Consider the following 27,377-nt stretch of genomic DNA (forward strand, 5'->3'; position numbering starts at 1 on the left):
CGGCCCTATATGGCGCTTTTCACATTCTAGTTTGGACTCTATCTTCACTGAGGGATAAGGGGACAAAATGGCATTTATTTGGAGACAGAAGACCTAAGTTCATCTCTTACCTATGATGATCATTGTGACTTTGGACAAGTCACTTTAACTTTCATGGAACTCAGTTTCCTAATCTGTAAAATAAAGATGTTGGACTCAAGGGTCACTGTGATTATTCCGCTTTCCATTCATACTTTAATCATCTTGATCACCCCACCTCACAGCACTTAAAACAGTGCCTTGCACAGAATAGGCACTCAATAAATTCTCAGTGTGTTGCCTACCTTTCATCGTATTATTTTGAAGCTATTTAATTCTTTCATTGGCTTGTCAATATCCAAACATCTACAAACTAGAAATATATATATATATATATATATATATATATATATATATATATATATAAAATAGAACTCTCCAAAATAAGGGTTGTTGGCCTTTTTTGTGTCATAGACCCTTGTGGCAGTCTGGTGAAGCGAATGAACCCCTTCTCTGAATAATGGTTTATTGCTTATATTCATAATTGACCTATTATTTCTATTCTTATAAATAAAGGAAATGCAAAATTTTAATCAGAAGTTAGTGAAAATAAAGATCTATTTTTTCCCATCAAAATACATAGAGCCTTTAAAGTATAACCACAGACTCCTTGGCGATCCATGGACCCTAAGTTAAAAGGCGTTCAGTTTCATCTAAAAAACTCTTGAGTTACTGGAACTCCTGTCTGTTGAGGAATTTGGAATTTAGAGGAGAAATTCACTCCAAATGACTACAACTTTGATCCCAAATAAGTAGGAATATCATCTGATTAGACTTTCAATCTCACTGAGACAGCAATATGTCTGAACTTTAAAATCAGAGATCTTTACTCATTACTGAAGTTTAAGAAAACAGAATTCTTCTCACTTTAAAACTGAGTAGTAAAGAGAGCATAGGATCATCCATTTAAGCTTCTGAGAACAGTGACTTGTAATCACAGATTAGGGAATATTTGACAGTATAACAAAGGCTTTCAAATACAGTTTTTATGACATTGTTTACTTTTGTACTTTTTCAGGCAAAGTCAGAGAAAATGGTAAAATATGTTCAGTGTATTTTAAGGCTTAAACTAGTCTGAATTTTTAAATCAGCATGCATTTTCATGTCAAAATGTGAGCATAAGTTGTTATCCCAAAGCTCAGAACTGAATGACATGTCTTAACTTCCTATTATGAACTCCAGGAAAAGGAGATGTTTGTTAAAGTCCCTCTGGGAAATCATTTGGTTTTTTGTTGTCCATGCAGAGGGAACAGCACACTCCTTTCACCGTTTGTGGGTTGAGGCACTCTGCAGGTTGGCAGGTCTCCACAGTACATGTCACCTGACCACTCTGAAAGGTAATATTTAAATATTAGCTCCATGGTTCATGACAAAAAACACCTAGCGAAATTAGACCAATTCTTCTTTTGATATATAAATAAACATTTTCTAGACCTATATAGTCTCCATCCCCACATCCCCATCCTTTGTAGCTACAATCAAAATAAATTAGGGTATAGTCTCATGTAAGATATGTTCATTGTAACTTTGTCAAGCCTCTGAAGCCCACTGAATGAACTACCTATTATGAGTTCTTGAGTGGAAACCTAGCACTTCTCATCAGAAAAAAATATATACTTTCCAGAAGGAAAATCATTCAATCAATAATTAATTAATTACATGCATTGAAAAATTTCTAATGACCACGAGCTTTTCATATAAATATAGATGTGGACACTAGAGATATACACACATCAAGAGTAAATTGCTTTCACTACCTCCCCATACAATGTTAAATGAGAATTATAATAGAAAACCATTATGTAGTGCTTTAAGGTTTAAAAGGTGCTTTATATATATTATCTTACTTGATCCTCACATTATTATTATCCCAGTTTTACAGATGTGGAAACAGAAGTAGAGTTTTAACTAGCTCTCCCAAAGTGACACAGTTAGTTAAGTATCTGAAGTCAGTGCTTGCTGACTCAAAATGCAACCTCACTGCCTAGGGTAGGGAGGGAACAGTCCAGTGGAGGAACAGGATGTAAAACTTTTGTGGAATACTGTTAGCATCCCATAGTGTCTTGAGTGAAAGAGGTGCACTGACAGGAGGGAAAATTGCTGAACCCCAAATGTATGGGTAGAATGACTTTCTCTGTAGTTCCTCTGGGGTGAAGTTCCTCCTCATGACAAGTTCTAGTTAAGAACAAGGCTTTGCTTGGGTAGATAAGTCACAAATCTAGCAACTAGACATTAATATGAGGTAAATATGTAATTTCCCTAGTGCCCACCATTAGAAGAGTTACACCAGTGTTTTGCTTTATTGACATTAAAACAATTTAGTCAAATGTCTCTGAAGACTGACAAGTAGAGAACCTGTCATTTGAAGGTAGGCTTCTCTAATGCCAAAAGCAATCATACAAAATATAGTCCTTGCAAACATAGTTTTAAAAGAATCAAACTCATTATCTCAGAATAACAATTGCAAAGGATGGTATTTACTTATATCCGAATAATTTCTCATATTATGGAAGCCCCCTAGTATCACAAATTTTGCAATTGTACTTTTCTGCAGATTATTCTTGCTTTTACTTTGAGTATTTGCTTATCCTTAGATAACTTTGTCTTCAATCAGGGCCTATGACATAATACATTCAGAAATGATTAATAATTGAATCAGAATTTGGAAACTGATTTAATCAAATAAGCACTGTGATATGCTTTCACCTTAAAAACAATGTGTCTAGTAACCCCAAATATATTTGAGTGTGGACTCCATTAATTCTTCCTTCCATATGTCTACTAAATAGATTCAACAATTTAAGTGTAGGTAGAATCTGTAGTTTTTTCAAAGTACACAATTAAAAATATTAGTACATCAAGAAAGAAAATGAAAATGGTTTATGGGAACTGGAAGAAAACAACTCTGCTAACAGTCATAAGGAATATGCTGGTTTCTTTCCCATGATGGGGCTTAAACTAGACCTCATAACATTTACTATATAGCATGACATGATAGAGGGGGAGGGGAATGGGGCATGCAAGGGAAAGGGAGAGAAAGAAGGAAGGAGAAGGAAAGGGAGAGGGATCTACAGTAGGTCTGTGTCACCAACTGGGTTACTCTGTCACAATCAACGTGTCCAAGACCCTGACATTAATTCTCTCATCTTCCAAAACCAGGGTCTGCATAAAGACTAAAGTTCATACATTTCAGAGAAAAAAATCACTGGACAGTAGACAGAATTATGCAAAGTGTAATCTTGGCCTTAAGCACTGAACGCTTACCCTTTTGGTTCACTACAATAACAGGAAAGTCATTGATCACTACACACTTAGGCCAACCTTCAAAATTATGCCTAAAAATCTGCTTCACAAAGGGACAGAGTTTCAAGAAGAAATTCTTCACAGGGCTTCAACAGACAGGAAACTAAAGGGAAAATAGAGGGAGGGTGATGAAAGAACTTAGAGTCAAACGTACCTTACAGATACAGCTAACGCAGTCTTCCTTCATCCAGTGTTCATTGTCCCTCCTATGAATTCTATTATCATCCATGCATCCCTCTTGCCTCAGGCGAGCCTCTAGCTTGTTTATCTGAATAAGGAGATGGAAGGAAAGGAGGCAAAAATTGGAAGAGAGAGACTAAGCCAATGAAAAATATGGTTTAATGAAATACTACATACTGTAAGCACAAGCCTAGAAGGCATAGGAAACTTCAAAGCTGTACCCTCATTTTTATTTAACATTTTCATTCCAAAGTTAATGAACCAGAATCTTCCAATATCTATATTCCTAAACAGAAACTCAAGTGTTCTATATTATCTCTGTAAGGCGAAAGAGTTCAGGTAAATTCTAAGGGTGCCAGATTTACCACAAAGCAGCAATGAAATCATAGGTCCCAATCCTGTCTTGCAGTGGTAGTAGGAGTGGTAATAGTAATAGTAGTAGTAGTAGACAATCAATTTAGTTGGTTCAGACCAACAACAACAAAACTAAACAAGAAAACAAACACAGTTGAAATGCATACAATAAAGGCTGTTTTATGGATCTGAGGGATTTCTCCCAAGGTGTTGTCCTACCATACCACACCTTCAAAAAATATGAAAAGTACTGATTGCTCTACAGGCTACTTGACCAAACTTTGCTTCCTTGGAAAGTCTAATCTGCTCAAAGATGTAGCTGCATTGAATGGTCAAAAACACATTTAACCGCATCATTTACAAATGGCTTAGACTTAAAAGCCTCATACCACCAAGCTGTCATCCAGAAGTTATGCAAAGTTAATAGATTGCTTCTTGGAAAAAAGAAAAACCTACCTTTCTGTCAATAAAAATTATTTCGCACTTTTACAAGATGGTAAATGGATCTAGCAATTTTTTAAAAATGTGAATAAATGTTTATTTTGATGGAATGATTTAGTCTATCCACTATTTGTAACATGCAAATAAGTTAAAAACCTAAGAGTTCAGCCCCTTTGCCATGGAGACAGCTATGTTTACAATGGCTTCCAGTTTTGCAACATTCCCTCTCTCCATTTTTTCAAAACCTTCTAGAATCATGTGCTAGGCTGGAGGTAATTTTCATATCCTAGGACCATTGAGAAGAAGAGATGAGGCTGGAAATTGGAAAAATAAGTAAAAGAAAGAAAAGGGCTCCAGTATTTTCCCTCTGCTCAAAAGACAAAGGCCATGTATAGGCCTTTGATGCTAAAAAGTGAGTGGAACTGAGAACCAGGTTAAGCAGTTTCTCAAAACCTTCTTTGAAATGGCCCCTTTATGAGCCAGCAGGTAGTTATAAGTACACCTAACAATGAAGTTGGAAAAGTGGAGTGGAGCAAAGCTGGAGGTTATTGTAAACATTTCTACCTCTGTGGCCAAAGTTCTGTACTCTCAGGTTTTTAACCTATTCACATGTTATAAATAGTCAATAGACTAAATCACTCCATTACAATAAATTTTTCATATTTTATAATACTGCTCCATTTATTGTTTAGTTCTTTAGCCACATCTGACTATTCATGACTCTGTGTACTATAATATGCCAATGACATCCAAAAGGGTTTCTTGGCAAAGATACTGGAGTCGTTTGTCATTTCCTTCTCCAGTGGATTAATTCAAACATTAGGGTCCTGAGGTTATACAATTAGTAAGTGTCTGAGATTGGATTTGAACTCAGATCTTCCAGACTCCAGGCTCAGAACTCTAGCCACTCAGCAACCCAGCTGCCTCTAGATCTATTTACCACCTTGTAAAAGTGTGAAATAATTTTTTTGAAAGGTAGGTTTTTCCAAGGAGCAGTCTACTAAACGTCTCTGACCACAAAGTTAGAAATGTGTCAACTAGACCTAAGACATACTGGCCCAGGTGTCCTAAAAAAAACTGTAACACTTCTGGAAAAAGCAGCAGTGGCATGGGTAGTGGAGGAGAAAAACAGAAGGCAGCTAAGGAAATGCAGATTAGTAGCAGTAAAATGGGATGTTTCCAAACCTCCACTGGTGTCTTGTGGGTCATAGGAGCAGCTGCAGAGCAGTAAGGCAGCTACTGAACCAAACATGAGTTCCTAGACCATGTTCAAGAGCTGGAGTGAGAGGAGCAATAACTTGGACTTTGTTTTCCATTGGCCACATAGACTGTGAAGATCCTAAGGGAACCTTCAGGAGGGAGAGATTGTTGTTTCCCACTTGAGGTGTATGGGGAGGGTGCTCAACCAATGCCTGGACTGGTCTCTCTCCTCATCTTAGCCTCCTGGCTTCATTCAAGTCCCAAGTAAAATCCTACCACTGTTAGTACGTGACAGATGACGACTTGACCCCAGGCCTTCCAACGGCAAAAACAGTACACTAGCGGCAAGTACTGGTGTGATCTTACTTTTGGAGATGGCATTGTGTTGTGGCAAGAACAACAGTATCAGAGGTCAGAGAACCTGGATTCATGCTCCAGCTATATTATTTATGACTTGTGTGATTTTAGTCAAGCTACTTAGGCTCCAAAGTAAAATGAGGGTATTGGTATTAGATGAACTCCCCTGCAGTTCTAATTCCATGATTCTGTCATTCCAGATCCCCCAAATTGAACTCAGTCTGTCTTCCACTAACTGTAAATGGGTTACAAAAGAATTACTTGTTCAATAGTTGAAAAGATCCATTATTTCGTTCTTTCTCTGCCCTGACACAGACTGCAACCACTCCTGTTCAAAGGATAGTTCATCACCTGGCCAATCTCTTTTTATATAATCCTTTCCAGTCATAGTGAGGCTTGTTCTCACAAGGTCATCATCCATCCCTTGGCCTGGACTTACTGGAAGACATTCCAGCTTGGTAGGCCTTTCCAAGGCTTGTATAGCTTTTGATTCAGTTTTCTATCCCAGGTTTAGGAATGAGAATAGGACTTTCATTGGGCAATAACGTAGTAGAACAACTCTTAAACAGCAACAACAAATTTCATATGTACTGCCTGGGGCAGGTGTGCACAGAAAGCAGTACATCTGGAAAAGATACAGGTGTCTGGTTAGACCACAAGCTCAATGTGCTTCAGTGGTATCATATGATAGTCAAAAGAGTTAATGCAATCTTAACGTATATGGAAAAATGTCTATTGTCCAGGAGAAAAAAACTGAGCTCTGCCATATTCTGCCCTGGTCACTAAAAAGAAGAAAAAATAAAACTCAATCTCATTTGTCACATTTTATAAAGCTCATTGATAATCAAGAGAGCATCTTTAGAAAAACATCCAGGTCAATGAAAGACCTCAAAGAGCAAATCATATAAGGAATCGTTGAAGCAACTGGAGATGTATAGTCTAGAGAAAGATGAATGTTGGGAGGGGTGTACGGAACAGAGGTGCATGGTAGATATCTTTAAGTATCTTAACAGCTTTCTTGTGGAAGAAGGATAAATCCAAGAGAAGAAAGAAGTAAAAGAAATAGGTAGAAGATTTAAAGAGCTTGATGTAGGGGAGAAAAAAAAAACACTAAGAGCTATCTAAAAGAGGGACTGGTTGTCTCGATAGACTTCTCCTCACTGTAAGGAAGCAAATCAGAATCAGAAAGATGCAAGAGAATTATTTGTTGAGTAAGTTGTGGAAGAAATTTATTTTAAGGTGCTAGTGAGACCAGATATTCTCTCAGAATAATATTTTAAATACATGTTACAAAGGAAATTAAGCATATGAAAACATAGTTTTAAATATATTTTTAATTTTTAAAATATTCTCAGACACCAAGGTAAAAAGCCCTACTTCCAGTCTGCAGATTCTATAATTCTGTAAATCAAAATATCATCACGATGAACTACTTTGGCCTTCAATACTTTGGAGATCCATTTTTGTCAATAGAGATAGTAATCTCTCCCCAGTGCAGATTGTAACCCTGGTACACTTTGGTGAATGCTCTTCATGAAATATAGTAGACTTCTTAGCAAATTATCTTCATGAAATACAGTGGTTAGACAGTGCATTCATTGCTCTGCAGCTAACTGAGTGATAAGTCTAAACTTAGATGGGTTTTTTTCTCAGATGACAGCTATTCTGTCCTTCACAGGTTCTACACTGAAAGCATTTCCAGCCCTATAAGGTATATCAGTATTCAACTGGCATATCATACAGTTCCAGAAGCCCCTTTATGTCACGACAGGTCACCAGAGGGGGTTTTAATGAGATTTTTTAAAGGGAAAAATGCTATTTTATCCCCCTAAAAAACCTATCCCAAGATAAGACAACCTTCTCCATTAATAAGTTACCAGGAATACTCCAAACATATAACATAGTTTAAACCCCTGAAAGTACAATTTCACTGTGAGGAGAATAGACACTGTTAGAGCATCCCTGGTGACATGCTATGCAAGGTCAAGGCTAAAACAGTGGGCTGTAGAGGAAAATAGCAGTGTGGTCAAAGGAGCAGGGGAGAGTGGTTGCTTCACCAACCACACTGGTCAAGCTCCTACATTTTTCTATGTATCTACTAGATTACACTTTAGAGAGGGATTATAATATTAACTCTTACAGGAAAAAAATGCAACATTGGAAAAATTGAAAGTGTGGTCGAGAAATAAAATGAACAGAAGAATCTTGAAAGTGTTGTGATAAGTAATTGCATAGGTAAAGTTTGTTCATGAATTTGGATTCTGTTTAATCTAGAATTCTTTTTCATTTATTTTTGTTTCCTAAACATCTCATTATATCAAGGTGTTTTATTTTAATGATGAAGTATTGTTTAACTTTTTCCCTCCTCTCTGTTGAGGTTAATCTAATACCAAACTGATTTTCTAGAGGGAAAAAAAAAACCATTTTGCCTTTTAACTAAATGAAAACAAACACAACCAGTTATACTGTACTTGACATAATGATATTTGAGGAAAGTGAGATCTTAAAGTTTTAACTTAATTTTAGATCATCAGTGTACCTTCCCAGAACAAAAAAATTTCACCTGAAAACTTCTTTATAGAAAAGTTAAAAAGTTATTATATAAAAAAGTTTCCTTTAATTTGAGAAATGCCATGAAGTCAAGAAAATGATACCAAAAGTTTTCATCCAGGTTGAGGGAAAAAAGACAAGAATCTTATTATTGTTACAGGATAATATTTAGTGCACTTTTTAAAAAAACTATGTAAGTTGTAATAAAAGACAATACTTATTATCATATATCCCTTTCTTTAAATTCAGCAGTTTATTTTTTAAGCTTTACCTATGCACTATTCAAGTGAAGACAGTGTAGTGTAGCAGCTAGAGACCCAGCCTTGGAGTCTGGAAGACATGGGTGCCAGCCTGGCCTGTGGCACACTCTGGTCATGTGACCCTGACCAAGTTCCATCTTAGTGGCCCAGGTAACTGTTTAAGATTCTAAGTTAGTTTTCACTCAAGCCAGCAGATCGGCCCTATGGCCAGTAAACTTCTCTTGAGTATGAACCTTTTCATTTCATGGATACTTTCCTTAAATTACTCAGTTTGTCACTGCAAATGTTCCATTCACCCAGCTCCCCATTGTGATCAACAAACAGGACAGACAGTTCCAAAGGCTAATGGAAACTGACCTCTGTTTAAATGTCTGCTAGAAACTAAACCACTTCAAAATCTCCGCACCATGAGTTATTGGTTTCTTTTCAGTTACTTCCTATGACTTGGTCCTGAAAGCTATGTTAAAATTATAACAATAACTAATAATGATATGGCCCTATTATTATTTTCAACATGTTTTCCTAAGGTCATGGACTCACTACCCCCAGTTCTAGTTCCCAATAATGTGGCATTACCATTTCACTGCAAAGTATTTCTCAATATTTGTACAATGCTTAGCACCTCCTTAAAATGCTTTATCTCCTTTATCAGAAAGCATCAGATAAGCCAAGTGGCAAAAAGGGGCTTCTTCCACCATATCATGGCTTTTCAGCTATCTTAATTTGTAGATAATCCTCATAACGTAAAATGGACATTTTTTTTGTAGGAGATTAATCACACACTTCCATATGGAAGACATTTTGGAGAAAGAAATGAACTGAGTGCGAGGTTTTTTTTTTTTTCCAACCTGCAATCTAAAATTAACGCAAATACTAATGTGGTCCGACTTTTTTTTTTAATTTGCCATAGCTCAGGTTTTCTATTTTATTAAGCATATTTCAGATGCTAGGGCTTTTCACAATGAAGTCTAATCATACGTTGTGGTTCTACAGTAAACATGAAATCCAAAAGTCTCCTGTTGTTTATACAGCAGGCTTCAAAAACCATAACAAACTTACCTGGCTTGTCTGATTCTACAATGATCACACAGTTGCAGCCCATAGAGGACCAGCATTCTAGTTAGCAAAAATGCTTATTGTTCATTCTTAAGAATGCTAAAATGAACACCCCCCCCCCAAAAGCAAAGACTGTAAATATGTAGTAAATCATTTTTTTAAATCCAATATGCAAAGTATTGTCCACCCAAATTTGGATTCAGGAATAAGCACCGAATGGTAGAATGAATAATGGACCATTGGAAGTCAATTGTAAAAGTCATCTAATCTTTTGGGTCTCATTTTTCTAGCCTGAAAAATGAGGATGTAGAATTAGGTGATTTCTAAGGTCCCTTCCAGTATCTACATGGTGCCTGGGGGAGCATAGGTAGTTAATAAATACTTGCCAAATTAATAGAATCAGAAAAACCCAGAGTTATAAAGGAATTCATAAGTCATCTAGCCTAGACAACTAGCAAGAAAGCTAAATAAAGTGAAAAATCTTACTTGGTCCCAGGACAGGATTTGATGAGGTAGGCTTGGTTTTGAAATAAATGAGCCTGGTTTTTCTTTTTCTGTTGTTTTTAATTTTGAAAGAATGAGACCAGGCATACTGGTACCTACTTATCAGAAAGTTCCTTTGCATTAAAGAACATATTCCAGGGCAGGAATTTCCTCTACAACCACCCCAGGAGGAGATCTGTCCAGTGACAGGAAGCTTACTAACTCCCAAAGTCTACTTTTCTACTTTGGGACAGCTAATAATTGTTAGGAAAATGTTAGCTTGAAGAAAAAAAAACACCAAAATCTGCCTTTATAGTTACTATTTATTATTCTTAGTTCTGACCTTTGGGACCTAACAGAATAAATCTCATCTGTCTGCCTCTAACAGCCCTTCAAATATATGAAGAAATCTATTACATCTCCTACCTAACTCTTGTGCAGAATGAACATTTTTGGTTCTTTCAATTGATATTTATGATTTCAGGGTCCATCATTATCATGGTTACCATCCTCAATTCAGCAAACATTTATTAATCACCTACTATATTCAAAGAACTACTAGGACCATAAAGGCAAAAACAAAAGTAAACACACATACCAAAAACCTCAGTATTTGTAATTAAGAAGCAATGTCCAGAACAGTGATGTTCAGAATTGAATACAATACTACATATATTGTCTATCAAGGCAGAATAAATACGAGAACATATTAGCTTTTTAAAAATTGTGTTGTCATACTATTGATGCATGTCAAAATTATTTTTGTTGTTGTTTTTAACAGAAAAGGATAGAGAGAGGAACTGAGAATTAATTTGTATACAGAGCTCTCAGGGGAGAAAACGCTCTCTAACAATGTAAAATGGATCCATCTCTGCAACATACAATTTGGGGAGTGGCCTAGAACCCTAAGAGATTAAGTGCCTAGCCTAGGATCACACAGCTAGTATGTGTCACACAGTCTAGCTTGAACACAAGTCTAGCTAGCTTTGAAGCCAACTCTCTATCCTTTAGGACAGAGGTCAGCAAACTATGGCCAAATCTAGTCAGCAGCTTATTTTGGCAGCTGTAGGAACAGTTTATAAATTTTAAAATTATGTTTTGTTGTATTTTAAAATACAAAAGAAGCATTCTTAGGTCACCAACCACACAAAAATGGGTGGAGTCTGATGGAATATATGAATTCCTCCTCTTGACCATGCTGCTTTTTGTTAATAGCCAAAAAGACTTTTAAAAAGTAAGATTCATTAGATATAACTGATGTTAAAAGAAGAAGATTTGGTATTTTATTACTATTCAAATGCAACTGAACTTGATCTTTCAAGTCAGCTTTGCCTTGAGTAAGTTATCTGGGAGAACAATTTATAAAAATCTTGAATCGTCAATTCAGAAAGAATAGTTAGCCTAAAACTGACAAAATCTGGTTTACTTAAAATATCAGAAATCATAAGTAAAATATTTTTCCCATTAATTACTGATCCCACCCCATTTTCAAACTAATATTGTCATAGGAAGGAAAATGCCTTTAAGGGCTTAGATAATGTTTATTCGGTGGGGACTAGGGAGAGTTTTGAAATAGATTCCCTATCAAATAGAAACATTCTTGCAGTGCTACATGCAAAGCATCAATCCTGACATGACATCTCTAAATAAAGCAATCATCAAAAACGTTGTTGATCAGAAACCTTGAATTTCATATCTGCTCTGCTTGCCAATAAATTGCAAAGGAGTTGGGTCATGTTGGCCGACTGTGCCTCTTGCAGTAGATAGCTACAATGTATCCAAGTTCCCATTCTAGTGTCATTCTTCAAGTATTCAAGGTTTCTATTGTGCTTTATTAAGGGCTTCCTTGGGCCTTTAGTAAACTAAACTTTAGTAAACTTTTTGCCATGTTCCTCTGGACATCAACCCCTGAGAAACATGATGACTTCATGGGCTATACCATAATTATTAAGTCTTGTAAATTCAAAATCCTTTTCCTTGCATCTACGAACAAGATTTTCAGAAACATTTCTGAGACCGATAACATTTTGAAATTCAGCATAAAACCCTATACCTTTCTTCTGCAATGCATCAGACACAAAAATAAATGTTTTCTTCAATTAGCACTAGACTTAAGTCAAGCAGACCTGAATTTAAATAAACATTTGGCTGTTTGCCGTGGACAAGTTGTTTAGCCTCTATTTGCCTCAGTTTCCTTATCTGTAAAACGGGGATAATAATAGCACTTACCTCCCAAGATTGTTGGGAGGATCAAATGAGATTTTCATACTTGTAAAGCCTTTTGTAAACCTCAAAGTGCTACAAAAATGCTAGCTATCTATTTTAGTCATAGTATTTGGATGCATTTTCTAATCTACACAGAGAAAATAAGATGGCCCAATTTATATTTTGTTATCAAAATTGCATATGTACTTACTTAAATACTTAAATCTATGATATATTCTGGGTGTGTGACCACTATACTTGCCTTAAGAATAAATAATACAACCATGTCTTCTCTTCCTTTGGGATTCTCATCTACGTTCTTTGGTAAAACCTTTATATAGGCTAGAAAACTTTCTCTTACTATTTTAATATCTAAAGGTATCTTAAGGACACCAGTATAGGAGAGCCAATAGAGAGCCTGCACCACATCCACCTGAGATCCTGAGATGACCCATTAGCAATCAACCATAAAGAGTAGCCAAAGTTCTAGAACTCCAATGCTTCTGAGGATTTCCCAAATGGAACTTTTACATGCAGGCTTTTCTCTTCAGACAGCTACTTGATGTTCCCTGAACATAGCATTCTATCTCCCATTTAAATATTTATAGAGATTGTCCCTCATGCCTTGAATATTTTCCTTACTCACAATTGCTTTCTTAGAATATAAGCTTCCTTCACAGCTTGATTCAAGTGCCCCCTCCTATCCACAGCCTTTCAAGACCCTCTAAGTTGTTACAGATCTCTCTCTTCTCAACTTAGCCTTGTACTTATTCATCTTTGTGTCTGATATACCCTCAGTAAAGTAGACAACAAGGTGGTATGGTGGATAGAACACTAAACATGGAGTCAAGAAAACATGAGTTCAAATCAAGCCTCAAACACTTACCAGCTGTGTGACCCTGGGCAAGTCTTTTAACCTCTCTCTGTCTCTGTTTCCTCATCTGTAAAGTGGGGATGACAACAGCACCTACCTCCCATAATTGCTGTGAGGATAAAATGGTATAGTATTTGTCAAGCACTTTGCAAACCTTAAAATGCTACATAAATGCCAGCTATTTTTATCAATAGGATAGGGAGTATTGTGTTTTTGTCTTTGTATTTCAATTGCCTAGCATGATGACATTCAAATACTAGGCACATAATAAATGCTAAATTAAAATGAATAAAATCTGTTTCTTGAGCACTTTTGTTGTCATCCTTCTAGAAATGTTTTTGGATGATCTCATTCTAAACTCTCTGTGGGTTTCTTTTCTCCAGAACTTATTTTTTCCATTTTATTAAGTGATCCTGCTTGCAATCTTCAATAACCCTCTCCAACAAGTTTGGCAAATGCTAAATCATTGCCAGGACGAAGAGGCCAAAAGGAGCCCCTAAACTGCGTAATGTCACAAAAACTGGAACCTCTTGCCAAGTAGAAATATGGCAGTCAAGGAGAACACCAGTTTATAACCTAAGATCACATGTAAAATGGAGGATGACAGCAAATTATGAGCAACATAGCCTCAAAATATCAACCGGAAAGCAACTGAGGTGAAGACAAGCCAATGGCACATTTTCTGTGTGATCCTACTAAATTTGTAGGCCCCAAGATCATTTGTGGATGAAAATGGAAGGAAAACAATAAATAGATATGAAATGGAATAAATTGTCTGGCATTTCTATGGCAACCTATCCTCATAAGCAATATTAGTGGAACCACCACATCTGGACCTCTACCATCACACTATGTCAGGAAGAGGAAATTACACTTAAAAATGCAAAATTGAGAAGAATGGCTAAAAATGAGCAAGCATATACAGAAGAAATAATAGTGAAAGAAATATAATTTCAAAGGCTTCTAGGCATTTGTTTTCATGATATTACAGAAAGGAAGATTCCCCCGCCAAAATAGAAAAAGTGTAATTGAAACTATATCCAAACATAAGTGAGTGAGATGTTAGCGTATTACTAAGTTATACAACTGCTGTCTCTAACACTGACACCTGTAAGGATCTAGGGCCTCATCAATATGGGTTTTCCTCCAGATCCCAATCAGCCATGCCTGCCCACATCCCTTTTGTGTTCTCCCACAGATTTACCAAAGGCATGTGTGTGTGTGTGTGTGTGTGTGTGTGTGTGTGTGTGTGTGTGTGTGTGTGTGTGTGTGTGTAAAGGAGAAGGATAGAGGAAGACTTTCCCAAATTCTCTTGAAATTGCAAGGATACCAATGGAGAACAGGGGCTACCTTAGTCATTATACACTTTTATCACATGACCAACCCATTTTCTTTTTGAGCAAACATTTCTTTGATACATTCTTTATGCTATTTATTTATAACCCTTGTTTGTAATATATTGTGCCCTGCTTATGTACCTCTAGATTGCCCTTTGGTTTATATTAAGCTTTAATTCTTTGAAGACCATACTGATTCATAGCTCATTATCATACAGTATTCCCGTTAAATATTGACATTACAAAGGCGGATATATGGTTCAGGGAAAAGATGAAGTCCTTTAAAGAACATTTCAACCAAAAAGCAATCCAGGATGCTATTCTCCTCCTATTTAATTCTGCGACCAGTGAGTTATCTATTCACAGTGTCTGACCCGAAAAAAGATGTGTTGCTGAATGAATGCTATAGGCTGTCTATTTTGTATATAACAGTCTAGACAATGAGCTGTCAGAGGTGTCAAACATATATGGCCATCCCAAACCAGATTAAAATGCAATTAGTAAATACTTAATGAAATAAACAGAAAATATAGGAACATATAGATAATGTTAACATATGGCTTTCTAAGGCATTATGTGACCCATAGGAGTCCTTATGAATGATTCAGCAGTTCTTGTTTGTATTTGAATTTGACACCACTGCTCTGGGTAATGGGCATTCTTCATCTAATTTTTTCCCCAATAACTACTTGTTTATATGCCTAATTTTTGTATGATTATTATTTTTTGTTTTCTTATGAAAATAATCTATAGATACATTGGGGATACTAATGATGAGGTAAATAGATGGTAAGAATGAAGCTTTCGCAAACAATATCCCATGAACAATACTCTGTAATACACAAATAATTTACCATGATACAACTGACTGAAAGGTGTAGAGAGTACAATATCACACCTATGCCTGTCATTTGCTGACTATTAGGAAACATTTGATTTGGTAAAGCAAAATATTACCCTAAAGGCTCTTCTCCAGCAAGGAATGCTCCCCATGTGTATGTCAAAAATATATTAAGATTTTTGAAAGTTATAACCACATAAACAGAATTGTATCAGAGCTCTCTTATCATTTATATGAAGCAAGGCATAAAACAAGGAAATATAGACTAACTATATATACTAACCAGAAGTTAATATATATAATATATATTTATATATATTACATATACACTAACACCAACCAGAAGTATTTACCACTTTTGTGGAGGAAATCCCAAAAGATATTCCAAGGTACAGAAGGATTCCTTATACATTGTGAGGTTTATCCAGATAATCCTGTCTGTAACTGACATAATGTATAATATAACTTCTGTATCATGGAAGACCATTCTCTCTCAGATCTATAAAATATTTGAGAATGATCTGTGCATACATCAAAGGTAACTTGGATTTTAAAAAGAGGCAGATTCACAAAGGCTCTTTTCTACTGGAGAAGACATCTTCAAAGTCACACAATTGTCTGAGGGGTATTTGAAATACCACATTCATTTTGTATCTTTTGCTACTGAATCCACAACATAGGGAAGCATCAAAAATGGAGATGTATATTTACCAAAGATCCACCATGGAGTACGCATGTGAAAAAGTTTAAAGGGAAAAAGGGACTGCCTGTTGATGGACATGAGGTGACACTGCATATGAGAGACAACATGAATGGATAACCGGACTTGAAGCCAAGGCCAGAGTTTAAATCATGCCTCTCCTCTGACACATGCTGTCTTTGTAATACTGGGAAAATTGCTTAACCTCTCAGTTCAACTCTCAAAGACTAGAAATTGCAGCAAAAATGCTGATCTGCATTGATAGGGGGAGTTTACTCACGAGAAGTTCCCTCTCAATGAATTCACAAATTCAGTCCCTATCCTCATTGTATTTTTCAGTCAAGACCCATGACAATATTAGGCTTCTCAGTAAGATCCACAGTCACTCAGAGCCCTAGCTTTCAACCAAATTACAAAAAAGTGAAATGGATAAAGAACACATGTGGCATAGATTATGACATGTAGTTGTATGAGAAAGATGCTATATCTGATTCTCTGTACTTTTAAACTTGTCTCTCTTCCTCTCCAACTGACTCCCCCTCCCCACACCTTGTTCTATAGTTCTTTATGTGTTATAGAATGTAAGCTCCTTGAGGCTAGGAATTATTTTATTGTATTTTTCCCCCAAGTGTTTAATTTAGTACCTAGCACATGGCAAGCACTTAATATATATTCCTTTTAGCTCTCTACAGATTATAATGAGCTGCATCAGAATGGTAAAAGAGGAGAAAATCAGTCAGGATCATATTAGGAAATTGTTCAGTGCTTTCACTGCTTTGAAGCTGTCTGTCATCATGCCTTATAAGCCATTTTTAAGACAGCATTTTTGTAATGATTTGACATAACTACGAATCATGGAACACCATGACCTGAAAATTATTAACAATGTAAGTGATTGAAAATGCTATGAAAAGAAACACAGTGGATCATAACAGTATATTACCAATAATGACTTGCATTTAAGAAATGATGTGAAAGACATGGTCAAGGACATGCATGATCAGAGAGAGAAGAAGAAGAGCCAGTCTGTGTACTGTACTAGAGTCCTTGAAATATGAAAACAAACAACGGAGGCTTCTAATGTGTTAGATGGATATTTCATGGAGAATTTATGCACAGAATGAGAAGATGTGGTGGGTCTGTAATCCTTCCTGCTCTCCTGTCCCCCTACCCCTAGTCTTTTTATCTCTAAGATAGGGAATTTCACCCTTTTTTATGTCACGCACTCCTTTGGCAGTCTAATACAACCTGAGGGCATGCTCTGAAAATGGTGTTTGTAAATGCATAAAATAAATTATATAAGATTACAAAAAAACCTCAATTGTTTTGTAATACAATTATCAAGCTACAATCAGTTTTTAAACAAATTCTTGGAGCCCACACTCTGCTCTGATATCATTCTCCATTTGTGTAACATATTATACATATATGTGTGTGTATGTATATATGCATGCGTGTATTATGTATAATACACATTATTCACATATATATTTTGTTGTTTAATCACACTGAACTCTTTGTGATCACATTTGGGATTTTCTTTGGCAGAGATACTGAAATGGCTTGCCATTTCTTTCTCCAGCTCATTTTACAGATGAGGAACTGAGGCAAACAGGGTTAAGTGACTTGCCCAGGGTCACTCAACTAGTAAGCATCTGAGACCACATTTGAACTCGAATTTAGGTCTTCCTGACTTGCATCTCAGCAGTCTATCCATTGTACCACTTAGCTGTCTATATCTATATATTACGTATCTATCTATCTATCTATCTATCTATCTATCTATCTATCTATCTACCTATCTACCTATCTACACATATATACACATATAGTAATTCACATGTTGTCTCCCCCAAAGGAATATGAGCTCCTTGAAAGTAGGGACTGTGTTATTGTCTGGTACATATTAAGTACATTTTAAATGATACATTTTAAATGACTGATTGTACTGATAGGGAGAGTATCCACAACTAAGAGATCCTGGTTCCACTGTAAAATCCATAGATATAAATGTATCAATAGCTAGACAAATATATAGATATACAGATGACTATATGTGGTTTTGCATATATAGATACATGTATGAATATATATGTATATAAATTAGAGAAAAAACAAAACAGAAATTAGTTAACTTCATGCTCAGTACATAAAGGATTGATTATACCCAGTATAAGAAATGTTGTTAGGGAATAAAAGCTAATAACACCTTAAGATTTCTGTTTCTTTTGTATTACTCAAATGAACATTTAACCATGCTTTTCATTACTACATACTGAACTATTCTCCCATGCAAACAGATATTTGCTCAATCCTGACATCAAAGACAGAAGATCACTTAACATGTTTTACATAAATTCTCTACTCCTGATCTTGTGCTGAATAGGTTCACATCAAAAAAAAAAAAAATTGTGCTGGTTAGATGCTTCAATCTTAAAGTAATAGATGCTACAAAAAATACTGCTTTGGGGGAGAACGTAAAATTCTGGAGTCATGTATATGCATGCAAACACACACATAAAAAAGTACTAGAAAGTGGGCTGGGGATTTTTGGTGTGTTCTTTTATTTCCTTGACATTCCTGCCCATCTCAGTTCTCTAAGCCCAGAATAAGTCTAATTACTCTGGCTATCCTACTTTAATCAGTTACCATTGTATATACATTGGCAGCCACCAGGGGGAAGGCAAAATATTAGGGAGAAATTAAAATACCTCTTCACAGCTTGCCCTGATTCTTCTACTTCCTTTGAAGTTACACAAAAGTCACACTGTACAAGACAAAATCAAAAGCTCCTGAGGCGTGTTTTTCCATAACTCTCTGTGCCACTGGGAACAAGAATGATGCAGCACTCTCCCAACCTACAAACCTCATCATCAGGGACTTGTCTTCCTCTGTTTGGCAAACTCATGTTGCCTCTCAGGTACGCAGTACTTTTCATTACCAAGATCCTCACTCTCTCTTTAAAATTTACCTCTCCCATGTGACATCCCCTTATTTTTCTTGTTATCTTCTAAGGTGACAATCAGTCAATCTTATAGATGGATTTATGATAACTGGAAAAAGCTAAAGGAGATTCCCCAGACTACAATTTTTTTCCATAAGTATCAGGTCTCCAAAAAAAACTTTCTGGAGATAATACTCTCACCTATCATTATAGGTTTATTAGCAAGGAAGAATGATTGATACAGTGGCAGGATGATGTGGGAAGAATTTGAGAACAGGCCAACCCTTGTGTTTAACCCCCACACATTCCAGCAGAACACCTTAAATTTATGCTTTTATCACCTTAAAGACCCAAGATTTATTCACCCCCTTTGACAGAGTTCTAACTAGTTTAGGCACATAGTTTTTCTGACATCAATACGGAAAAAGCAAAAAATTCACAGTGACAAAAATGTCTGCAAAAACAGATATCTTGACATTGTGCCCTTAAGCAAGCAGACTTTTATTACAGAACAGGTATCTACATTTGCCCTATCCATATAGATGAAATTCCCTTTTCATTGCTTCTTTTTTCTATCTGAGAGAAGAATGCATAAATCAGAAGCCACCAAAAATTGAGAAGATAAGCACAAAAATAGAAAAGTGTAGAATTATAGTTTTTAATTAGAACATTTCCAGGCAGTTAAAAGAAGACGAAATTGTAAGTTCTGTGGAGCCTTTTGAGTTTATTCCAAGAAATGTACTTTTTTCCACATGAGCTATATAAAACTGCATCCCAAGCTATAGTCCTTCAGAAATTTGTCAACCTCTATCAGCCAGTAGAGAAATGAGAAATTCCCTGAGCATCCTTCACCTAGCCTTCTGACCTAAATATAACAAATACACTCTAGATTACATGCTGTTCAAAAATATAATTACCTTAAAGGTATCAACTTTTTCCAACCTTCCTCATTTGTTCTCTTTCCTCATCCCATAATCATTTAAATAATCTATGTCTAAGCTTTGTATTTATTAGGTTTAGTATTGTTAAATAATGACAAATAGCCAGTGATAATACCCTTTTATTTTGGCTTTGCATTATAGCTACATAAATTCCTGTTCATTCAAAAGAAACATTAGTTGGCCCCACTCTATTTGCCATAAAGACAGTGGCAACTACTGGAGAAAACAAACCTGCTTCCTGAGAGCTATGATGGTTTCTTGAATTTCTGCAGCAAAATGGCTGAAATCCTGAGGAAAACTGGAACTGGACAAATGTGTCATATTTTCTGTATTTCTATCCATCGATAATTTTTCATTATGCCTATAATGCAGGAAGCAAAATAAGATTCAGGGAAGGGGGAATGATCAATGAAATAAAATCAGCAAATATGTGAGTGCCTACTATGTGCAAGTCACTGAGATAGGTGCTGTGAAAAATACAAAGGAGAAAAAGAATTAAAGTCAGATTTAAGGATTTAAAATGAAAAGGAGAATAAAGAATAATAACCTATAGTGCTGTTCTACTGATATTTCCTTTCAAACGTATTGAAAATATTTTTTTTCCCTGACAACTATGAGGAATGTCATGTTGTATTGCAAGTACATTCGGTATATTATTTAGATCTCGGAGGTATGTCTTTTCCTAATGACATTTTTTTTTTCACTTTACACAGTGACAAAGCTGTGACAAATTAAACATCACACATTATGCAGCACCCAGGTGGGAAAGTTACTTGCTGCATTACATATTCATGGAAGTAGCAATGCTAAGACAGTGATAAGTCTGGCTGTCAAAAATCAAACCGTCTTAAAAAGCCAATTGCAAAATAGCCCAACCCTGCTGAACATGAAAGAACAGAATTCCTATCAGCCTTTAATGCCTTTGAAAAATTTAAGGAAAGTTCCTAATAGATAGAGGTAAGTGACCAGATGATTATATATAATTAAGGAACTGGGAACAAAAGAAGGATTCATTTTGGAATAGATGGTTGGAAGAGAATAATTTCACAAAACAAAATGGAAATGAAAACCTCACCCTAGGCTTATTGGACTTCCAGATATTACCTAAACTCAAAATGCCATTTTGAAACTCCATGCATGTGTTTAAGACATACGCTTATTTTTAAAATGTATTCTATTCTAATCACTGCCTTTCAGAGTCTTTATCTTCAAGGCTCAAGTCAACTGCTACATCCCTAACAAATATTTCCCTGGTCTTCCACCCTTCAACTGAAAGTGTTCCTTAAATTATCCCAGGGCACTTTGTATTTTTATTTTCCCTGCTTCATAGCCTACGTTTTATGTCACCTGTCTGCGTAAACGTAGGATTCTCACTTGGTAAGATATAAGCTCCTTAAGGCAGGGAGTATAGAATTTTCTATCTCTGCATCCCTAATAAGAGGTAACTTGTAAGTAGAGAGAAAGCTTCTGAGTCAGTAAGCTCTCATTCAGATCCCACTTGGGACACACGCTAGCTGTGTGATATTAGTCCAGGCACTTATCCTCTCAGTGCCCTAGTGAACTCTTTGAAAGACTAAGTTGCAGAGTAGTTGCCTGCACTGGTAGAAGGCGTTCAGTCACCAGGATTTACCTACACCACTAAAATCACATGTCTGGGGAAAAAATGAAATAAATGTCCCCAGTGCTTAGGAGAGTGCTTGAACTTAGCAGATGTTTAATAAATATTTGTTGATTTTGTTTTTCATCCTTTGTTTTTGAAGGGGACCAATGACCTCACAAGGGTAATGTCTTGACTTGGGTTTGAGTTGGGAGAGTTGTGTAAAGTTGTTGGTCTTACTCTCTCTTACACAGTCACTGAAGTCCAGTGGCAGGACAAAAGTCATGATGACTGGAATGGTCTGGGATGCAATGGATGACCTTGATGTCAATATCAAAACACTTTTCACACCAGCAATTGTAAAAATATCAATTGTTCATGGGTAGGCTGAGCCAATATGACAATTCTGCCTAAATTAACTTACTTATTTAGTTCCATACCAATTAAACTATCAAAAACCTATTTTAGAGAGCTAGAAGAAATAATAAAATTCATCTAGAAGAACAAAAAGTCAGGAATATCAAGGGAACTAATGCAAAAAAATTGCAAAGGAAGGTGGCCTAGAAGCTATCATCAAAACTTTTGGTACTGGCTAAGAAATGGAGTGGTGCATCAGTAGAATAGATTAGGTACACAAGATATGTAAATGATGATAGTAATCTAGTCTTTGATAAACCCAAAGACTTCAGCTTCTGGAGTTTGATTTTTGATAAAACAATTTGACAAAATTTGACAAAAACTATCAGGAAAACTGGAAAACAGAATGGCAAGAACTAGGCAGAAAGCAGCATCTTACACTGTATACCAAGATAAGATCAAAATGGGTATATAATTTAAAAATAAAAGATGTTACCATAAGCAAATTAGGAGAGCAATGAATACTTTACCTGTTATATCTGTGGAGAAGGGAAGAATTTTTGACCAAACAAGAGACAGAGATGATCAAGGAAGCAAAATAGATACTTTTGATTATGGTAAATTAGAAAAGTTTTGCAAAAATAAAACCAATGCAATGAAGATTAGAAGGAAAGCAGAAAGCTGGGAAATAATTTTTATAGCAAGTATCTCTGATAAAGGCCTCATTTCTCAAATACAGAGAACTGAGTCAGATTTGTAAGAATACAAGTCATCCCCCAATTGGTCAAAGAATATGAACAGGCAGTTTTCATAAGAAGAAATTAAAGCTATCTACAGTATATGAAAAATTGCTCTAAATCACTACTGATTACAGAAATGCAAACTAAAACAACCCTGAGAACCCAACACAGCCTAGAAGGTCAACAGGAAGTCATCTATCATGCAGGGGTGGGAGCAGAGCACAGTGTAACATGGGCTATGCCAGCAGAGATACGACCTGAGCAGGGCTGGGGGTGTGCAGGAGGGCCTGAATCACTAGCACCTGTGGGGGTTTCCAAACTTCACGACCCCAAAATGCTGAGGACAAATTGGAAGGTCAGGGGGAAAATCCTGTTGAACCTGTGTGAGATATAAGTGTGGTCTGGCCCCAGTCCCAGGGTGGCTGAGGGGGCTGAAGAGCCCATGGCAGCTGCAGCAGCAAGGGCAGCAGTAGCTGCTGTTTCTGGAGCTCAAGGCCCACAGATTGTGGAGGGATCACGTGACTGACAGTACATGCACTCACCCCCAGTGGAAGCAGAGAATTACCTTGATAATGAGCTCAAAAGTCCAGTAAATGGCTGGAGAAATGAGAAAAAACTGGAAAAAGATTCAGGATTATAGAATCTTACTTTGGCAACAAGAAATACCAAAATATACAAACAGAAAAACACAACAAAGTCAAAGTTCCTCCACCTAAAGCCTCTAAGAAAAATGTGAATTTATCTCAGGCCATGGAAGAGCTCAAAAAGGATTTTGAAGTTCAAGTAAGCGAAGTAGAGGAAAAATTGGGAAGAGAAATGACAATAACATGAAAACTGAGACAACTACCGACTAAAGGAGACCCAAAAAGTGTTGAAGAAAATAACACCTTAAAAAATAGCCTAACCCAAATGGCAAAAGAGATCAAAAAAGTCAATGAGGAGAAGAATGCCTTAAGAAGAATTGGCCAGATGGAAAATGAAGTCCAAATGCTCACTGAAAGAAATAATTCCTTAAAGATTAGAACAGAGCAGATGGAAGTTAATGACTTTATGAAAAATCAAGAAATTATAAAACAAAACCAAAACAATGAAAAAAATAACAGAAAATGTGAAATACCTCATTGGAAAAACCACTGACCTGGAAAACAGATCCAGGAGAGTGAATTTAAAAATTATTGGACTACCTGAAAAGCCATGATCAAAAAAAGAGCTTAGACATCATCTTTCAAGAAATTATTAAGGAAAACTGCCCTGACATTCTAGAACCAGAGGGTAAAATAGAAATGAAAAGAATCCACCAATTGCCTCCTGAAAGAGGTCCCAAAAGGAAAACTCCTAGCAATATTGTGACCAAATTCCAGAGCTCCCAAGTCAAGGAGAAAATATTGCAAGCAGCCAGAAAGAAATAATTTGAGTATTATGGAAACACAAGGAGGATAGCATAAGATCTAGCAGCTTTTGCATTAAGGGTTCTGAGGGCTTAGAAAATTATATTCCAGAGGTCAAAGGATCTAGAATTAAAACCAAGAATCACCTACCCAGCAAAACTGAGTATAATACTTCAGTGGAAAAAAATGATCATTCAATGAAATAGAGGACTTTCAAGCAGTCTTGATGAGAAAACCAAAGCTGAATAGAATATTTGACTTTCAAACACAAGAATCAAGAGAAGCATGAAAAGGTAAACAGGAAAGAGAAATCATAAAGGACTTACTAAAGTTGAACTGTGTGTATATATATATACATATATATGTATATATATACACACACAGACACACATATACACAGATAGAGGGCTCAGAGTGAGCTGAATATGAAGGAATGATATCTAAAAATAAAATTAAGAGATGAGAGAGGAATATATTGGGAAAAGGAGAAATGCAGAAATAGAATGGTGTAAATTATCTCTCACATAAAAGAGGCAAGAAAAAGCTTTTCCAATGGAGGGGAAGAGAGGGGAGAAGAGAGGGAAAGAGTGACCCTTATTCTAATCAGATTTGGCTTAAGGAGGGAATAACATGTACACTCAATTTGGTATGAAAATCTATCTTACCCTACAGGAAAGTAAGGAGGACAGGGATAAGCAGGGGGTGGAGATAGTAGAAGAGAGGGCAAATAGGAGAAGGAAGCATTTAGAAGTAAATACTTTTGAGAAGAGATGGGGTCAAAAGAGAGAATAGAATAAATGGGGGGGCAGAATAGGATAGAGAGAAATATAGTTCATCTTTCACAATATGACTGTTATGAAAGCACTTTGTATGACTATATCAAATTACTTGCCTTCTCAATGGGAGTGGGTGGGGAGAGAAGAAGGGAGAGAAGTTGGAATGCAAAGTTTTAAAAATGAATGTTAAAAATTGCTTTTACATGCAACTGGGAAATAACACATATAGGCAATGAAGTATAGAAATATATCTTGACCTACAAGAAAATAGAGAGGAAGGGGATAAAAGAAGGGAGAAGTGTGATAGAAGGAAGGGAAGATTGGGGAAAGGGTTAATCCGAATGCATGTGGTTTGGGGATGGGTGGAGGGGAGAGATGGGGAGAAATTTGGAACTCAAAATCTTATGGAAGTAAATGTTGAAAACTAAAAATTAAAAAAAAAACCCTGAGAACCCTGAGTACCACCTCCTACCTATCAGACTGGCTAATATGATAGAAAAGGAAAATGATAAATGTTGGAGAGGATATGGGAAAACTGGAACATTAATGAACTACTGGTAGAGTTGTGAACTAATCCAACCATTCTAGAGAGCAATTTTGACTATGCCCAAAGAGCAATGCAGTACCACTACTAGGAGGGGCCATCTCCGGACATCCTGATCTATATCTTGCCAGCGGACCCATATGACCCCTGAGGAAAGAATGAGGCTGGTGATCTTGCACAGCTCTCCCTCACTTAAATTCAATTCACCCACAAGTCGTGGCATCATCTTCCTCATGTCACGGTCCTCTTTGAGAACAAAGGACAAACAACACCTACTACTAGGTCTGGATCCCAGAAAGATTATAAGAAAAGGGAAAAGGACCTACAACTACAAAAATATCTATAGCAGCTCTTTTGTGGTGGCAAGGAATTGGAAATTGAGGGGATTTCCATCAATTAGGCAATGGCTTAACAAGTTGAATGTAATGGAGTACTATTGTGCCATAAGAAATGACAAACAGGGAGATTTAAGAGAAACCTGGAAAGACTTAAATGAACTGATGCAAAGAGAAGTAAACAGAACCAGGAAAACACTGGAAATAGTAACAGCAACATTTTCAATAATCAACTAGGAATGACTTAGCTATTTTCAGCAATACAATGATCCAAGACAATTCCAAAGGAATCAGGATGGAAAAGCCTATACACATCTAGAGAATGAACTGATGAAGTCTGAATGCAGATAGAAGCACATGATTTTCACTTTATTTTTTTCATGCTATTTTTTCCTTTTGTTCTGTTTCTTCTTTCACAACATGACTAATATGGAAATATGTTTAACATGATTGCACAGATACAACCTATATAATCTAAATTGCTTACCATTTTAGGTAGGAGAGAGGGAAGAAAGGAAGGGAGAAAATTTAGAACAATTTTTTTTAAATGAATGTGAAAAATGTCATCACATGTAATTGGAAAAAATAAAATTCTATTTAAGAAAAGAAATTTTGTATTTTCAAAGGAGTGGAAGATAAAATAAATTTCTGTTAATTTTTTTAATAGAGAAGTGAGAAGAACAACAGATGGGAAATTTTGTATGGATTTTCAGATGATTTCACTTAACTATTAGTTACACTTCTCTGTTTTACTTTATTCCAAGAGACCTCTTACAAAGTGTGAGTAAGCTATAAATGGGTATGACATATAAAGAAACCACATCAATATCTTTCCCCTGGACCCAGAGGGCTCCAGAGGAGAGAGTGAGGCTGGTGGCTTTGCACAGCCCTCCCTCACTTAAATCCAATTCGCTTTCATGAAACAACAACAGAAAAGAGTTTATAGGGCTAAAATAAGCATCACTGCAACTAACCTGGTGATTAGCATCTATGAACCTAATTGCATTGGTCTCTAGACAACAGACACATAGTCTATCTCCACATCTGCATATAAAGCCTTTTAAGCTTTGTTCTACCAGCTAGAGCTTGTGTTCTGAGGGAGCAACCTTTAGAAATCCAGGGTCACGCAGCATGAGAGGCTCCCTTTCTTTTTTGATCAAGAGCTTTCAGTTCCCATGATGCAAACACTCATAATTTACAAGGTCTGGCTAAAAGAGATCTTACTTTATTTTGGGGGGAAGGTGAACTATGAAATACAGGAAATTCATCTTACATAGGGTGCATACTATGACCATTTAAGTTCTATTTTCCTGCATCTGCCTATTACTGTGCTAACTGGTGAATCAAAATTATATGGAATTCACTAAAATCTGTCTGCATATTCATTTTCTCTTTATCCCACGAATAGGAAATTTTTTTTAAAAAGCATGCTGTTCTAGAAAGCATATTATTTGTTCCACAGAACAATAGAAAATTCCTAGAATGGCAGAAACACCAAACTAAAGATTCTTAAGTGTTACCTTTAACTCATTAGCC

General features: G+C 36.2%; 1 protein-coding gene across 4 annotated transcripts in view; it reads right to left on the reverse strand.

Moving 5' to 3' along the window:
* Positions 1-882: 882 nt before the first annotated feature.
* PXDNL (peroxidasin like) overlaps positions 883-27,377 on the reverse strand; it is a 522,877-nt gene continuing 496,382 nt past the window's right edge. For 2 of the 4 annotated variants that reach the window (XM_072604570.1, XM_072604572.1), the window contains 3 exons: positions 20,336-20,465; positions 3,536-3,649; positions 883-1,408 (listed from right to left, as the gene is read on the reverse strand). In XM_072604570.1, coding sequence (XP_072460671.1) covers positions 1,277-1,408; positions 3,536-3,649; positions 20,336-20,465 — 376 coding nt within the window. In that variant the 3' untranslated portion in view covers positions 883-1,276. Of the gene's footprint in view, positions 1,409-3,535; positions 3,650-13,217; positions 13,451-20,335; positions 20,466-27,377 lie in introns of those variants that run through there. The other 2 variants (XM_072604571.1, XM_072604573.1) reach the window with 2 other exon arrangements.

Source organism: Notamacropus eugenii, chromosome 4 (genome assembly GCF_028372415.1).
Source record: "Notamacropus eugenii isolate mMacEug1 chromosome 4, mMacEug1.pri_v2, whole genome shotgun sequence".
NCBI lineage: Eukaryota > Metazoa > Chordata > Mammalia > Diprotodontia > Macropodidae > Notamacropus > Notamacropus eugenii.